The following is a 17,654-nucleotide window of genomic DNA, read 5'->3' on the forward strand; positions in this document are numbered from 1 at the left end:
GTGTGTGTGTGTGTGTGTGTGTGTGTGTGTGTGTGTGTGTGTATTATTGGCGACTTCTGAAAAGATCTTTTTTTAAATATTGGAACTAATGACCACTTTCCTATATAAAAATATTTTAATTATAGGAGTACCATGCTTATTGTAAAAATGCAAGTATTACAGAACTATAAAAACTATAGTCTTCCCCACTTCTTTTCTATCTGTCCAATGTTCATATGGATATTTTCAGACTTATGAAAATTGGACAGATAGAAAAGAAGTGGGGAAGACTATAGTTTTTATAGTTCTGTAATACTTGCATTTTTACAATAAGCATGGTAACTCCTATAATTAAAATATTTTTATATAGGAAAGTCTATATTCTTACTTAAGTATCTATTTCAAATTAACCACTTAGCTTAAAAATACTAGTAGAAACCTGAAACTCACTAATCACTTTTAAGTTACTCTGATCTTTCAAAAGTATAAAACATACACATACACAAAACACACAAAACTATCTGAATGTTCCTAAATTTTAAGTACTAAGGTAGCTAGCAATGAGATTAGACTTAAAAATTCAAGGACTCCAACTCAGAAAGTTCCAAACTGTTTAGATTAAATTGCCAACACCAAAAGATGGTTTGGGCTGGCAGCCAGGGGACAAACCATTGAGTGCGAATCAAACAGTACCTGCTGAAAGGAATCCTCAAACAATGTTTTTCTTGTCACTGTAATCTTTATGTGCTGTGGCATGGCCAGTTGCTGAAATATAAAAATGACTTAAGTCAACTCTCACCATTTAAAATGGCTTATCACAAAACCAAAAGGGTAAAGTTTTATTTACTTTTATTTTTGCTTACTGAAACAAGTAGACTCTGAATATGACTCTATATTCAATAATGTTTAACCATGCATTTGTGAGCCTTCATGCTAATTATATTATCACTTAATATATATAAAATACAGAGGAAAAACAAGATTTCATATGCACACAGCTTACTTACTGAGTCAAATCTTTAATTTTATTTTCAAAATACTAATTCAGATTATTCTTGCTTGTCCAGTTAATTATAAGTTTGAAGTTTAAAAATATTCATCATAGTTAACATTTTAAATAGTACATTAATTTTATTTAGAACTCATAATGAAATAATTTAGTAAATATTTATACATCAGAAATATTTGATCTCATCTGAGAAAAATACTCTGAATATAACTATACCTATGTATCTGTATCTATTAAAGTGATACATATATGTATATATCTAGCAAATGCTAACTATGAAAGGGACCAGTTATAATTTATACATCAGAAAATGTTTTTTTTTTTTAATTTCTTTATTGATTTCAGAGAGGAAGGGAGAAGGAGAGAAAGATAGAAACATCAATGATGAGAGAGAATCATTGATTAGTTGCCTCCTGCACGCCCCCTACTGGGGATCGAGCCTGCAACCCAGGCATGTGCCCTTGGCCAGAATCGAACCTGGGACCCTTCAGTCCACAGGCCGATGCTCTATCCACTGAGCCAAGCCGGCTAGGGCCATCAGAAAATGTTTTAACTCATTTGAGGATTTCTGCAATCTGAACATAATGGTTACTGGGAAGAGAGTAGCACTGTTTTCTTATTTGAATGGTTTCAAATTTATTATTGTGAACAAAAGAAGCCACAAATTATTTAACTGACAGATCTATTTCTTTGCCTTAAAAATAGGAGAAAGAGCCCTAGCCAGTTCAGCCCACAGACTAAAGGGTCCTGGGTTCAATTCTGGTCAAGGGCACATATCTCAGTTGCAGGTTTGATTCCTGGCCTGTAGGGGCGCGTGCAGGAAGCAACCAATTGATGTGTCTCTCACATCGATATTTCTCTCACTGTCTCTTCCCCTCCCTTCCACTCTCTCTAAAAAAATAAATAAAAGAATGGAAAAAATATCCTCTGGTGAGGATTAAAAAATAAAAATAGGAGAAAGAGATTCTGATGTTTCCCATTTTACCTGCTTTTTTATGAGTTAATTATTTTCATAATCACTGATTGTAATGTAAGCAACAAAAACAAAAGAAAGGAAGTATAGAAATATAGACCCAATACTAACCTGGCACCAGAACCGGAAATACTGAAACTTTGCCTTAAAGTCCCGTACATAGGCTATCTGGGGTCCATTGTCTCTGAGGAAGAATAGAAATATGACATATATAGCTGCTTGTAAGGAAAGCAAAATACCACACTCCCTCAGTATTCAGCAAATATAAAAACACCCTAGTATAGCATAATCCTACTACCACCCTTTAAAGTTTTTATCTCCCAGGATAATTTTTAAGTAAAAGACACAAATAAATTTTCATCTTTTGAAAGCCAATGTTGTGGGATTTTCTCTTATATACAGCCAAATCTATCAGGACTAGGTAAAGTAGGATCTATCTGAGAATGTTGTCTATCCCCCATATCCATTCTATGTAACAGGACTAGGGTAAAGTAGGTTCTATCTGAGAATGTTGTCTATCCCCCATATCCATTCTCTCCTTTGTCCTTAAATCAGACTGTTGATATTTACCTGGGCAGACTGCTACCTAGGATAAAGACTACATTTCCCAGTGGGGCTGTGAGACTTAACAGTGATAATGAGTTGTAAGTTGAAGTGTTGTATAGGACTTCGAGGAAGGCTCTTTTAAAGAGAGCTGAGAGACCTGGAAAAATATATTTTTCTCTTTTCAATTTGTTCTTCTTATTCCAGCCTGCAGTATAATTATGACAGCTGAAGTCTCACAGCTATCATAAACTATGAGGTAACTATGAGGATACAGATCAAGGTCTGGGATAGTAGAACAGAAAGAAAGGAGCCTAGATCACTGATGACACCATGGGGTTACTCTAAAGCTCACCCTGAAAGTCATGTTTCCCCTGGAATACTTTTAATTTCATTCTCTAAATGTTCAATATAGAAATACAATTGATTCTGTATATTGACTTTGTATCAGACGATACTGTTACATTTACTTACTAGTTCTAGAAGTTTTTTTTCTAGATTCCTTATGATTTTCTATACACATAATTATGAGTGAAAAAAGGACAGTTTTACTTTTTCCTTTCCAATCTATTTTTTTTTCTTTCTTTCTCTTATCTCACAGCACTACAAATATAATGTTGAATGAAAGTAGTGACAGAACATATCCTTGTCTTATTCTTGATCTTAAGTGTGATGTTGATTGTAGGTCTTTTGTAAATATTATTTCTCAGGTAAGAAAATTTCCAAGGCAGCTGAGAGTTTATCATAAATTGGCATTGTATTTTGTCAAGTGCTTTCGTCAAATTACCATAATTTTTCTCTTTTAATCTATTAATGTGGTAAATTACACTGATTGATTTTTGTATGTAAAATCAATCTTGCATTCCTGGGATATATTCCACATGATGATAGTATAATATTCCTTTTCTATCTTGCTAAATTTAATTTGCTATTATTTTGTTAAAGATTGTTACACCTCTGTTTATATAAAGATTACTCAAAAAAATTTTTTTAAATGTTTTTGTCTGATTTTGATATCAGGGTTATAGAAACCACATAAAATGAGTTAGGAAATGTTCCTATCTCTTATATTTTATGACAGAATTTGAATAGGATTTTGTTACTTACATAGAACTAGAGGCCTGGTGCATGAAATTCGTGCATGGGGTGGGGGGTGGTCCCCTCAGCCCAGCCTGCACCCTCTCCAATCCGGGACTCCTTGGACATCCCTCTCACAATCCGGGACCGCTGGCTCCTAACTGCCCCCCCCTGCCAGCCTGATCACCCCTACCCGCCTCTGCCTGCTGGCCTGATTGCCCCCAACTGCCCCCCTCTGCCTACCTGATCGCCCCTAACTGCCTCCCCTGCCAGCCTGATCACCCCTAACCACCTCTGCCTGCCAGCCTGATCGCCCCCAACTGCCCCTCTCTGCCCCCCAAAGCCGGCCTGGTCGCCCCTCACTGCCCCTCCCCTGCCTGCCTGGTCGCTCCCAACTGCTCCCCTGCTGGCCTGGTCGCCCCCAATTGCCTCCCCCCCCCCCCCCCCCCCCGCCGTGCTGGCCTGGTCACCCCAAGCAGCCTGCTGTTCAGTCGTTTGTTCTTCTCTCACTAACCCCCTGCTGGCCTGGTCGCTCCACGCAGTCTGCTGTTCTGTCATCCGTCTGGTTGTTTCAGTTTTGACGGCCCCTGGCTTTTTAGGATTTTGATAAAATTTACCAGTGAAGCTATCTAGTCAAGAATTTCCTTTTTTGGAAATTATTTAATTATGAATTCAATTTCTTTACCACATACATGGGTATTCAGATTTATTTCCTCTTAATGTCCATTTTGGTGACTTGTGTCTTTGAAGGAATGTTAAATGTTAAATTTATTGGCATAAAGTTGTTTAAAATATTATCTTATTATCTTTTCATGTCTATGGGATATAGTGATGTCCCTTCATTTTCTAATATATTAGTAATCTGTTTTCTCCTTTTCTCTCTCAGGTTTACTAGGGGTTATCAATATTATTCATCTTTCTCAAAGATCCCACCTCTAGCTTTGTTTTCTCTATTGTTTCATATTTTCATTTCATTGATTTTTGTTTTTATGCTTATTACCTTTCTTGTGCTTATTTGTGGTTTAATTAACTTTTCTTTTTCTAGCTTCTTAAATATTTGAAGCAGGATGATTGATTTTATACCTTTATTTTCTAATCTACTCTTTTAAGCAATAAATTTGTCTCTGAGGACTACTTTTGTTAAATCCCACAAGCTGTGCTATGTTGTATTTTTATTATCAGTAAGTACAAAAGTATTTCCTAATTCTTTGTGATTTCTTCTCTGAGCCATGGATTATTCAGTAGTGTGCTGTGTAAGTCCCACTGGAACATTTTTAAATGATGGAGAGAAATATACTTCCGTATTATATAAGCCACTATTGTTTTGAGGTTTTCTGTTATATGTACCCAAACGTAATTATAATTGAAATGAATGATCTAACATTACCTATTTATAATTTATTTCCATATATAAATCATTTCTGATTTTATTAATAACTAATAGACTTGATTTCCTAGTGCTGCTTTAAACATGAAATTTTTTAATACACAAAAAATATAAAATTAAAAAGTAATGAGTAGTCAGGATAGTCCTGATGTCAAGCCAAAGAAACTACAAGAAAAGGAAGCCACAGACCAATATCTCTTATGAACACTGATTCAAGAATTCTCAACAAAATACTAGCATACTAAATTCAACAGATGAAAAAGAGTAATATTTTAATACTTTTGACAAAGTGGGATTTATCTTAAAATGCAAAGTTGGTTCAATATATCTATTAAAAAAAAATCAATGTAACCCAGCAACACATTAATAACAAAGGGGAAAAATGATCTCAATGCAAATAAAAGTATTTGATAAAATTCAACATCCTTTCATGATAAAAAAAAAAACCACACCACACCACAACAAAAAACTAGGACTAGAAGAAAACTGCCTCAACAAAAAATAACATATGTCAAAATCCCACAGCTCATATCATACTCAATGATGAAAGAAGGAAAACTTTCCTACTAAGATAGGGAAAAAGGCAAGGATGCCTGCTTTCACCATTTCTATTCAACAAAGTATTAGAAGTTCTAGCCAGAACAATTAGGCAAGACAAAGAAATAAAAGGCATCCAAAATGGAAAGAAAGTAAAAATTATCTGTTTGAAGATATGATCTTGTATATAGAAAACCCTAAAAATTCCAGATTAAAAAAATCCATTAGAAATAAGGAAATTCAGCAAAGTAGGATACAAAACAATACACAAAAATCAGTTGCATTTCTATGAGCTAATAAACTAAGAAAACAATTCCATTTACAGTAGCACCAAAAATGAGAAAACAGTCTGGCCAGTGTTGCTCAGTGGTTGAGCATCGACCTATGAACCAGGAGGTCACAGTTTGATTCCTGGTCAGGGCACATGCCCTGGTTGCGGGCTCCATCCCGCAGTAGAGAGCATGCAGGAGGCAGCCGATCAATGATTCGCTCTCATTATTGATGTTTCTATCTCCCTCTCCCTTACTCTCTATGAAATCAATAAAAACAAGCAAATAAACAAAAAACCAACAAAACATTCAGGAATTAACTTAACAAAGAGAGTAAAAGGCTTCTACACTGAAAACTATAAAACACGGTTGAAAGAAATTAAAGGCAAATAAATGTATACATAGCCTATGTTCATGGATTAGAATACTTAATATTGTTAAGATGTCAATACTAACCAAAGCAAACTTCAAATTCAGTACAATTCCTATTAAAATCCCAAAGACTTTTTCGCAGAGAGAGAAAAATCTACCCTAAAATTTATATGGAATCTCAAGGGACCTTAAAATGCCAAAATAATATTAAAAAAGAAAAACAGCCCTAGTAGGTTTGGCTCAGTGGATAGAGTGTCAGCCTGCAGATTGAAGGGTCCCGGGTTCAATTCTGGTCAAGAGCACGTACCTTGGTTGCAGGCTCCTTCATGGCCCAGGCCCTGGTTGGGGCTCGTGCAGGAGGCAACCAATTGATGAGTTTCTTTCACACTGATATTTCTCTCTCTTTTTCCCTCTCTCTAAAAATCAATGGAAAAATATCCTTGGGTGAGGATTTAAAAAAAAAAAGGAAAAAAAAGTTGGGAGGACTCACATTTCCTAATTTCAAAATTTAATACAAAGCAATAGTAATCAAAATAGTGTGGTATTGGACTAAAGATAGATATACAGACAATAGAATAGAACGTCTAGAAATAAACCCTGGCATATATGGTCAAATGATTTCTAGAAGGGTGCCAAAACCATTCAATGGGGGAAAGGACAGTCTTTTCAACAAATGGTGCTGGGATAACTGGATATCCATATGCAAAAAAATGAAACTGGACCCTTACCTCCATTACAAAAATTAACTAAAAATGGATCCAGGACCTAAACATAAGTGCTGAAGCTATACAACTCTTAGGCAACACGTAGAATGAAAGAAGATATTTGCAAGTGGCATATCTGACAAGGATTAGTATCTAGAATATATAGAAAATTTTTAAAACTCAACCAAAAACAACTCTATTAAAAAATGGGCAAAGGAAAGAAAAAAAAAAAAGGCAAAGGATTTGAACAGACCTTTCTTCAAAGATATACAAATGCCAATAAGCCCATGAAAAGATGTTCAACATCATGATTCATTAGAGAAATAAAAATAAAAACCACAATGAGGTACTACTTCATACTCATAGGATGGCATCATAAAAAACAAACTAACAAACAAACCAAAAAGAACAGAAAACAACTGTTGGTACAGATTGGAAAAACTGGAACTCATGTTCACTGCTGGTGAGATGTAAAATGGTGTACCTGCATGGAAAATAGTATGGCAGTGACTCAAAAACCCCCACAAAATTAGCATTTGATCCAGCAACTTCACTTATCAGTATATACACAAGCAAGGATTCGAACAGATATCTGTACCTTCATGTTCATAGTAGCATTATTCACAATAGCCAAAAGGTGGAAACAACCCAAATGTCCATGAATAGATGTATAACCAAAAAGTGGTACATACATAGACAGAAATATTATTCAGCTTAAAAAGAAATGAAATTCTGATACAAGCTACAACATAAATAAATATTGGAGATATGATGCTAAGTGAAATAAGCACCAAAGAACAAATACTGTCTGACTCCATTTATATGAGTAGTCAAATTCATAAAGACAGAAAGCAGAACAGTAGCTGGGGGAGGAGGATTGGAGAGTTATTGTTTAATGTGAATGTCCTTAATGCTATTAAACTGTACACTTAAAATGGTAAACTTTGTTATGTATGTTTTATCATAATAATTTAAAAAAACTCTAAATAAAACATATTAAGCAAATGCACAAAACAGTTACTTTTCAAAAATAAAAAAGAAAAACAAAGCTAAGGGAATTTTAAGTTAAAAATAATAGAAATAAAGAAAATAATAATCAGAAATCGGGGATTAATTGGTGAGCGGTACTATACTGATAATTTCTAAATAGTCTCATTTATTGCTATGTGTAAAGAAGGCAACAATATGAAAAGTCTATAGGAGAAAATATTCAAGAGGGTAATAGAAATACAAAATATTTTGTGAACACAAATCTATGGGCAGACAACTCAAGAAATGGTAAGAACTACACTTCTTGCTAATTCAGATCTTTTATATCAAAATCTTGGGATCAGTTTTTCTTTTAATCTACAATGTTTAGAAAACTCACAGGGCAGATTTTCCAGTGCGGGGATCTATATAGGTGGTTGTTCTTCTATTGTGGTCCACAAAATATGGAATTCCATCCACTGTGAATCTCATTTCCCAGCCTTCAGGTAAGGGCTTTTCATTTAATTGACTAAAGAACATAGGAAAAAAATATAAACAAACAAAAAATGTTAGAGTTGCTTGTTGGCCAAATACAGAAACTAAAAATACACATAAATGCAGTAGGAATCCAGAAAACCATTTAGTCCAGTATACCCAGTTGTTTACTAGACCTGTTTACCTATATCCTCTTTATCCTATAAGCATGTTAACATGTCAACAGATCCATCAACCACCACTCAGTCTTCTCTTACCTACTTGACTTGTATTCCCCATCTCCATAATAACCCAACTAAACACCCCATGGTAACCAAGTTCTGCCTATGCTGCCTTAGATGTCTTCAAGTTTGTCACTATTTTCAATACCCTGCACCATCCTTACTCTGGCTTTATTCATCTCTCTTAAACTTTCACAACAGCCACCTAACTGGGTTTTCCTGCCTCTAGTCTCACTCTGGTCCTACATTCATTCATACTAGTGGCCCAGTGTACAAAATTAGTGTGGGGTGAGGCAGGGAGAGAGATGTCCCTCAGCCTGGCCTGCACCCTCTCTAATCTCGGACATCCCTCTCACAATTCAGGACTGCTGGCTCCTAATCACAAACCTGACTGCCTGCCTGATTTCCCCTAACCACTTCTGCCTGCCAGCTTGATTGCCTCTAACTGCTACCCTGCTGGCTTGATTGCCCCTAACCACCTGTGCCTCAGCCCTGCACCCGGGACCCGGGCTTCCCTTCCTCTGGCCAGCCACAGGCACCCGGGACAGGGCCAGCTTCGCCTAGGCCGGATGCAGCCGCAGGGGACAGTGGGCAGGTGGCTTTGCCCGGGCCACAGCCACAGGCACTGGCGCCTGGGACCGCGGGGTGGGCGGCTTCTCCGGCTGGCTGCAGCCCAGGACAGTAGGGTGGCGGCTTCTCTGTCTCCCAGGCTGCAGCCAGCCGCAGGCGCTGGTGCCCGGGACCACCGCAGGTGGCTTCTCCTGGGCCTGGTTTGTCAGGAAGGGCGTGCGGATGGTCGTCTGGAAGACATCCGGTCTAATTAGCATATTACTGTTGCTTATGTATTAAAGTTCTATTCCTGCTAAGTCTAAAAGCAGCCTCAGAATTCTTCTCACCATTCATCTTAAGTCTGATGCTTAGTTGATCAGAATTAATACCTGAGGTGAAGCCTCTTACTGCAGATGTATCCTAGAATATATGGCATCCTCTCTGCTTTATGATCCAGCTAATAATACGTTGCCTCAATCATGTTGATTGAGGTCATTTTTCCTCTTTCAGTTTCTAGTAGTAGATTACCATCTACTGCCTAGGAAGCAAAACTGACTGTCTCCATGTAGATCGCAAAATAAAGTATTTTTCTCATCAATAAAATTTCATTCTTTCAGCATGAGTAATTTTGTCAACAACGTTTTGAGGTAGTAACAGTTTATAACAAATTGAGTGAACTATTTCAGGTACTGTGCTGTGTCATACACAGATTTCATTTTATCTTTGCAACAACTATATACAGCAGGTACTATAATTACACAGATGAGAACACTGAGGTATAGAGAGATCAGGTAACTTGTCCAGTAAAACCTGAAAGTGGCCGAGTCTCGTTTGAAACCCATGAGCCATGCCCTTTAACCATTATACTCCACTCAGTATTGTGCTGGAGCCTGCTCTTACTGGCTCACAAATTTTCAGGAATTTTGCAAGCTGGTTGTTAAATATGGGCATTATTAAAATTTGAATTATATAATCTTAAAAGTGAATACATTACATTAAAACCAAAGGTAATACATACTCTAAATTCATCACTCCTCAGTTATTTACTGCACCTTACTGTTCTGACTCTTGACATTATTTATATCTTTTGGGTCTTTCTGGTGGAATATAGTAGTGTATTACTGCACGTTCCTCCTCAGCTCTGCATTTAGTGGCATCACATTAGCAGCTGAAATCAGCCATGGATGGAGAATTTATGCCACAGAAATTGGCCAATAGTGTAAATCAGGGTTTTGTTTTCTTTGATTGAGAGCCAGTTGTTAAACATTTACCAGCACAACACTGACCACATTGGTGGCGGTGGTCTCATTAGAATGTGTTATATTATGCAGATGAAAATCTATTTAAACAGAGTTGATATAGATATTTTCAAAGATGGAAGAATTGTTCCTGTCAATATTTTAGTTGATTCATATCTTCACTGCAAAGTTTTCAGTCCCCACATGGATTGCTGGATACACTATGTCTTGCCCTGTCCCTGTCCCCTCCCTTTCTAGCCTTTGTTACCTTAAGGACTCTAGTTTTCCATTTATATGTTTAAGTACCAACCTTACCTGCTTAAAAATGTAAGCTTTTAACATTGCTCTCCCTGTTCCCTATCCTTCAGATGAAAAGTGGAGTTGGGTTGGGGCAGCAGAGAGAAATTCAGAAGGGGAATATTGGAGTAATGACTGTAGTGGGAGAAGAGGGAACCTATCTCTGGGGCCACAGGCGCTAGCGCCCTGGACCACAGGGCTGGCAGCTTCTCCGGGTGGCTGCAGCCTGGGACCCCAGGGCGGGTGGCTTCTCTGTATCCTGGGCTGCAGCCAGCCGCAGGCACTGCCACCCGGACAGGCTGGTGCCTGGACCACAGGCGGGCGGCTACTCCGGCTGGCTGAGGCCCAGGACCACAGGGCAGGCCACTTCTCCATCTCCCGGGCAGCAGCCAGCCTCAGGCACTGGTGCCTGGACTGTGGGCGGGCAGCTTCCCCATCTCCCCCGGGGACCACAGGGCAGGTGGCTTCTCGGGCTGGCTGTGGCCTGGGACCTTGGGGCGGGTGGTTTCTCTGTCTCCGGGCCACAGCCAGCAGGAGTGGGGGAGGGGGTGGGGACCTAGAGGTGCTCCATGCATCTCCTGGTGACCAGTTGCGCACACAGCCCCACCCCTCGCCGCGCGCAGCCCCGCCCAGCCTGTTGAACCATTGTTACCGTGACACAGTAACAGACAATTTGCATATTACCTCTTTATATAGATTGCTGACAGAGCACTAAAATAGAGATATTATCAAATTAGTTCTCTCCTTAAGGTGCTATCACTGTTCGCCACTACCAATGATCTAAACTGGATGTGAGGATGACGTGGCTGTAGCATTTGTCACCCCATTGACAGGAGTTGAAGGCATTTAAGCTCACTGTCTTACAGAGCCACTGTTGCAGACAGGTACATCATTTTCCTTAAGTGTACTTTGGAAGAACAAAAGGCTGAGAACATTGCACAGAACAGTATTTTTTAAACTATGTCAAGAGGTTCAGAACATTTAGCTGTATTCACAGAACTGAGTGCAATGTCAGATAAAACAGACTACCAAAATGTTAAAAAAAAGGTAACACTTCTCATTTGTTGTAATTGTATTTGCAAGACAGACTTAGTAACAAGTTGTTGTCTTAAAAACAAAACAAATGGAATAGAACTGGGTCATTTGTATTAAAATATGATTCTAACTTTAGTTCTGAAACTTTAAAGGAAAAGGGGGAACAAAAAATGGTAGCAAATTACTGTAAGGTCACATGGTCTATTCTATCCTTAGAGATAGAATTTTAAAGAGGAATTAGAAGTGCTATTTTTTAAATTCTTAAATTCTTCCTTTTGGGGAAATTAAAAATATTTTAGTTAAATACCACTACTCCATTAAAAAAATGTTGTGATTTGTTGGTACCCAGAAATAGATTTTAAATTTAAAGCATGCCTTTAGAACAGCGGTTCTTAAAACTTTGAGCCATGAATGTGTTAAGTGAAGAATTAATCATAGCTAAACAGATAGCCTTTGCCCTGGGCTACTAGGAGCTTGTTTGCAGGCCTCTGGAATGTCCTGCCTGTCAGGAGTATCTTTGCTTGGAGGATTTGAACACCCAGACAGTTAACAATATATTTTCTGATGGAGACTTTGGAATATTCCTATCAGTTCTGACCTCTGGCATAACTGAAAACTAAAGGTATTAGCCCAAACTCTGGGAAAGGCCTGGATAGTAAACGTTAGCCACATAGGCAGTACATGATGGAGCCTTAATAAAAACTCTGGATACCAGAGACTCAGGTAAGATTCGATGCTTAGCAAAACTCCACACATACTGTTTCACATTAATTCTGGGTGTTTGGAACCCTCTCAGATTCTTCTCTTTTCATTTTTCCTTCTGTTAGGTCTAATTTGTATCCTTTTCCCTGTAATAAACATGACTGAGTACAAGAGGGTTCAGTGAGTTCAAGTCTCTCTGGTGAGTTATCAAACCTGAAAGTGATTGTGGGGACTCCCCAATTTGTAGCCAGTTGGTCCCAGCTTATGGCTAATGTCTGAAGTGAGCGCAATCATGTGGAGACTGTGCTCTCTGACGGTATACCTTGCCAAATTTCTTGCAGAATGGAATCCTTCTGGCAGTCTGCTAAATACATAGTATTACATATTATTATGGGCTGAATTATGTACTTGCTGCAAATTCTTATGTTAAAGTCCTAACCCTCAATACCTCAGAATGCGACCTCCTTTGGAAATCACCGCAGATGTAACTAATTCAGATCAAAATGGTGGGCCACTAATTGATTATGACTAGTCCTATCTAATAAAGAGGGAATATGCTAATTGATCATCACTCCATCACAAAGATGGCTGCACCCATAGCTGAAGCCAAGTTTCCATAAGGAGCCTTAACAAGCAATCAGCAGGGACCTGAGGCTATGCCCTCCCCCACCCCCGTAGGGCTTGACAGGGGACTTCAGGCCACATCCCCCACCCCGGCACCAGGCCAGGGTACTGAGGCTTGACGGGGGACCTCAAGGTGCGCTTCCTGTCCTGGTGCTGGGCTAGGGGACCTCAGATTGCTCCCCCTGCCCCAGCGCCAGGCTGGGGGACCTCAGGCCACGTCCCTCACCAGGTGGGGCTTGACAGGGGACTTCAGGCTGTGCCCCCCGCCACCCTGGCACCAGGTCGGGGGAACCTCAGACCATAACCCCCGCCCAGCAGGGCTGGATGGGGGACCTCAGGCCATGCCCCCTGCCCAGGCACCAGGCCAGGGTACCTGAGGCTGCACCCCCCTGCCTGGCTGGGCTTGACAGGGGACCTCAGGCAATAGCCCCCACCTAGCGGGACTTGATAGGGGACCTCAAGGTGCACCCCCAGTGCTGGGTCGGGGGAACTCAGGATGCGCCCCCTGCCCCAGTGCCAGGCTGGGGGACCTCAGGCCACGTCCCCCACCAGGTGGGACTTGACAGGGGACTTCAGGCTGGGCCCCCAACCCCGGCACTAGGCCGAGGGACCTCAGACCGCTCCCCCCGCCCCAGCACCGGGCCAGGGGACCTGAGGCTGTGCCCCCCTGCCTGGCAGGGCTTGACAGGGGACCTCAGGCCATGCTCCCCACCCAAGGGGGCTTGATGGGGGACCTCAAGGTGCACCCCCAGTGCTGGGTCGGGGGAACTCAGGCCAAGTCCCCAGCCCAGCGGGGCTTGACAGGGGACCTGAGGCTGCATTCCCTTGCCAGTGGGGCTTGATGGGGGACCTGAGGCTGTTCCCCCCTCCCGGTGCCGGGCCAGGGGACCTGAGGCTGCGCCCCCCTGCCTGGCGAGGCTTGACGGGGGACCTCAGGCCATGCCCCCCACCAGCAGGGCTTGACAGGGGATCTCAGGCCATGTCCCCCACCTGGTGGGGCTTAACCGGGGACCTCAAGGCATGCCCCCCACCCTGGTCTGCGCTGGGGGACCTCAGGCCACGCCCCCATCCTAGCACCAGGCCAGGGAACCTGAGGCTAAGTCCCCTGCCTGGCGGGGCTTGACAAGGGTGGGATTGGCCAGGTCTGGATCTAGCCCAGGGGTGGGCAAACTTTTTGACTCGAGGGCCACAATGGGTTCTTAAACTGGACCGGAGGGCCAGAACAAAAGCATGGATGGAGTGTTTGTGTGAACTAATATAAATTCAAAGTAAAGGAGCGGAGGGGAGAGCAAGAGAACCAGATAGAACAGCCGGATCCGGCCCACGGGCCGTAGTTTGCCCAAGGCTGATCTAGCCCAATTGGGGCAGGGACTGGCCGGGTCTGGGTCTCACGTGATTTTTGAGGCGCATGTGGGTGGGCGGGGACTTGACAATGGGTCCCATGGTGCACCCCAGACTCTGACAGGAGGAAGGTTTTCATATACATTTTACTAATTTTCTTTCATCTCTGACACTTCTATTATAAAGGGCAAATAGCAATATTAAATTATTTCCTCTAATTAATCCCCTTTTAATGTGCACGAATTTCGTGCACCGGGCCCCTAGTATCCTTATAAAAAGGGAAAATTTGAACAGAGCGAGTGCCATTTCAAAACTAGAGTTATGCTGCCACAAGCCAAGGAACCACCAGAAACTAGGAGAGAGGCCTGGAACAGGCCCTTCCCTACTGCCTTTACAAGGACAGCCTTCCCAACACCTTGATCTTGTAGCTCCTCAACTATGAAACAAATTTCTGTTGTTTAAGCCGCAAGTACTTTGTTCAGGCAGCCTTAGCCAATTAATACACACACCATTACATAATGTTACAAAGAAAAGCAATTATATCTACATAGTTATTAAACAGCAAAAAGACAAATATAATAATAATGTGACTCTTATTAATATACTAGAGGCCCAATGCACGAAATTTGTGCAAGAGTAGGCCTTCAAAGCCCTAGCTGCCTCAGCCCTCGCAGCCCCGACCCCTGCCCACTGGTGGTTCCAGAAGGTCGTTCCAGAAGGTTGTTCCGCCGTCTGGTCCAATTAGCTCTTTATTATATAGGATTAACTAGCTAATCCTTGTAATGATGTATATAAACAATATTTTGATATATCTGCAACAACTGCAGGATGATGTTCTCTACTGGGGGCAAAGTCCTAGGCATTGCTAATTCTACTCTGGTTGTACCTTACAATCACATGAAAATTCAGATAAAGGTTAATGAAACCGAATGTTTAATATTTTTCTCCCTAAGTCACAGGCTCCCTGAATTTTATCCAGTGGATCCCAGGTTGCAAAAACTTGCTTTAGAGTTACTTACCTGGTCTTACCAATAATAAGCAGATTTTGGGAATACTTAAATGTATTGGCACAAGCCAGTGATTCCCCCGCCCCATACTCTCAAGAAGCCCACATCCATTATATTAAACTAGAGGCCCGGTGCACGAAATTCGTGCACGGGGGGCGGGGGTGTCCCTCAGCCCAGCCTGCACCCTCTCCAATCTGGGACCCCTCTCACAATCCAGGACTGCTGGCTCCCAACTGCTCGCCTGCCTGCCTTCCTGATTGCCCCTAACTGCTTCTGCCTGCCAGACTGATCACCCCCTAACTACTCCCCTGTCAGCCTGATTGATGCCTAACTGATCCCCTGCCAGCCTGTTTGCCCCTAACTGCCCTCCGATGCAGGCCTGGGTCCCCACACAACTGCCCTCCCCTGCAGCCCTGGTCACCCCTAACTGCCCTCCCCTGCAGGCCTGGTCCCCCCAAATGCTCTCCCCTGCAGGCCTGGGTCCCTCCCAACTGCCTTTCCCTGCAGGCCTGGTCGCCCCCAACTTCCCTCCTCTGCCAGCCGGGTCACCCCTAACTGCCCTTCCCTGCAGGCCTGGTCATCCCAATTTCCCTCCTCTGCCAGGTTGGTCACCCCTAACTGCCCTTCCCTGCTGGCCTGATCACCCACAACTGCCCTCCCTTGCAGGCCTGGTCCCTCCCAACTGCCCTCCCCTGCTGGCCATCTTGTGGTGGCCATCTTGTGTCCACATGGGGGCAGGATCTTTGACCACATGGGGGCAGCCTCTTGTGTGTTGGAGTGATAGTCAGTTTGCATATTACTCTTTTATTAGATAGGATAGAGTTCTGGTGCACAGGTGAGGGCCAGCTGGTTTGCCCTGAAGGGTGTCCCGGATCAGGGTGGGGGTTCCCTTGGGGCATGGGGCGGCCTGGCTGAGGGGCCTGTGGTGGTTTGCAGGCTGGCCACGCCCCCTGGCAACCCAAGTGGAGGCCCTGGTATCTGGGGTTTATTTATCTTCTACAATTGAAACTTTGTAGCCTGGAGCAGAGCCAAGCCTTCTGCTTGCTCCTCGGCGGCAGCCACTTCTGTTGGGATATATGTATCTTCCACAATTGAAACTTTGTAGCCTTAAGCGGAGGCCTGGGCCGGCCAGGTCTGCAGAAGCTTGGCTTCCTCCATCGCCGGGGGCAACCCTAGCCTCCTGCTCTTTCCAGCTCCCAGGCTGCCGCCATTTCTGTTTGGTTTTATGTATCTTCTATCATTGAAACTTTGTAGCCTTGAGTGGAGGCCTGGGCCGGCAAGGGCAGGCAGAAAGCTTGGCTTCCTCCATCACCGGGGAAACCCAAGCCTCCCTCATGCTCTCTGTGGCGGTAGTCATCTTGGTTGGGTTTATTTGCATATTTCCTCCTGATTGGCTGGTGGGCGTGGCTTTTGGATGTAGCAGAATGATGGTTAATTTGCATATTACTCTTTTATTAGATAGGATAGTTTAATTTTTTTCTCATTATAAGATATGTGAGTAATGTTTAAGGCCTCTGGGGGAAAGAATATGTAACTGATCTTTTTCATAACTGAATCAGAAACAGGGTACAATCTTTAAGAGTTATTTATAAACCAGTAGACAAAAGTTCTTACCCTTGACTTCTGGGGTCTTCCCATTGTGTAATACGAGTGTTGTGGTTGACAAAATATACTCTACCATTGCCATCCGTTCTCTTTTCTTAAATTAAACAAACAAACAAACAAAACAAAGCATTAGAGCTAGCATAGTCTTCTTTAAACTAAAATAATAAGATGAGCTGAATTTGCCCATTTCTCATTATACTGTTGATTTTGTAGTTTTTAAATCACAACTTTAAAAGGTTTATTATTTCACTAATAAATTCACATACACTAAAGTTATAAAAATGTGATTACATCCTAGAAGCTAAACATACTTAATTCACAATGTCCTGCTCAAAGAATCTTTCTGCTCAATCCAACTAACAACAGCATGATTAATTAACCATTTTAACTTTTCAGAGATGACTTCATTTATCCTTAACAGTCCCATCAGGTAAGTGATTTTAGTTTATTTTGAAAGAAACTCAGACAGTGATTTGCCCAAAATCTCAGAGTTAAGTGGCAAGTGACAGGATGGAAACTCAGGCCTTCATTCAGGCATTTTTTTCCCTATACTATACTATCTCATTTCTTAAAATATAATGGGGATAATATAACTTAATTGTTTGTTACATGCTTGGCATTATTCAACTAGGGAAGACATTGTTTCAAAATACTGTATGTCCTATTCCTTAATATACCCAGCTGCCAAATCCTAGATATCTATAGTAACTTCCTACACAAG

At 41.8% G+C, this 17,654-nt stretch overlaps 1 protein-coding gene across 2 annotated transcripts in view; it reads right to left on the reverse strand.

The window, feature by feature from the left end:
- ITCH (itchy E3 ubiquitin protein ligase) overlaps positions 1-17,654 on the reverse strand; it is a 137,648-nt gene that overhangs the window by 24,662 nt on the left and 95,332 nt on the right. For both annotated transcript variants that reach the window (XM_080685028.1, XM_080685027.1), the window contains exons 13-16: positions 16,943-17,027; positions 8,220-8,348; positions 2,073-2,145; positions 673-744 (exon numbers count right to left, since the gene is read on the reverse strand). In XM_080685028.1, coding sequence (XP_080541154.1) covers positions 673-744; positions 2,073-2,145; positions 8,220-8,348; positions 16,943-17,027 — 359 coding nt within the window. The remainder of the gene's footprint in view (positions 1-672; positions 745-2,072; positions 2,146-8,219; positions 8,349-16,942; positions 17,028-17,654) is intronic.

Source organism: Plecotus auritus (genome assembly GCF_963455305.1).
Source record: "Plecotus auritus genome assembly, chromosome: 8".
Lineage (NCBI taxonomy): Eukaryota > Metazoa > Chordata > Mammalia > Chiroptera > Vespertilionidae > Plecotus > Plecotus auritus.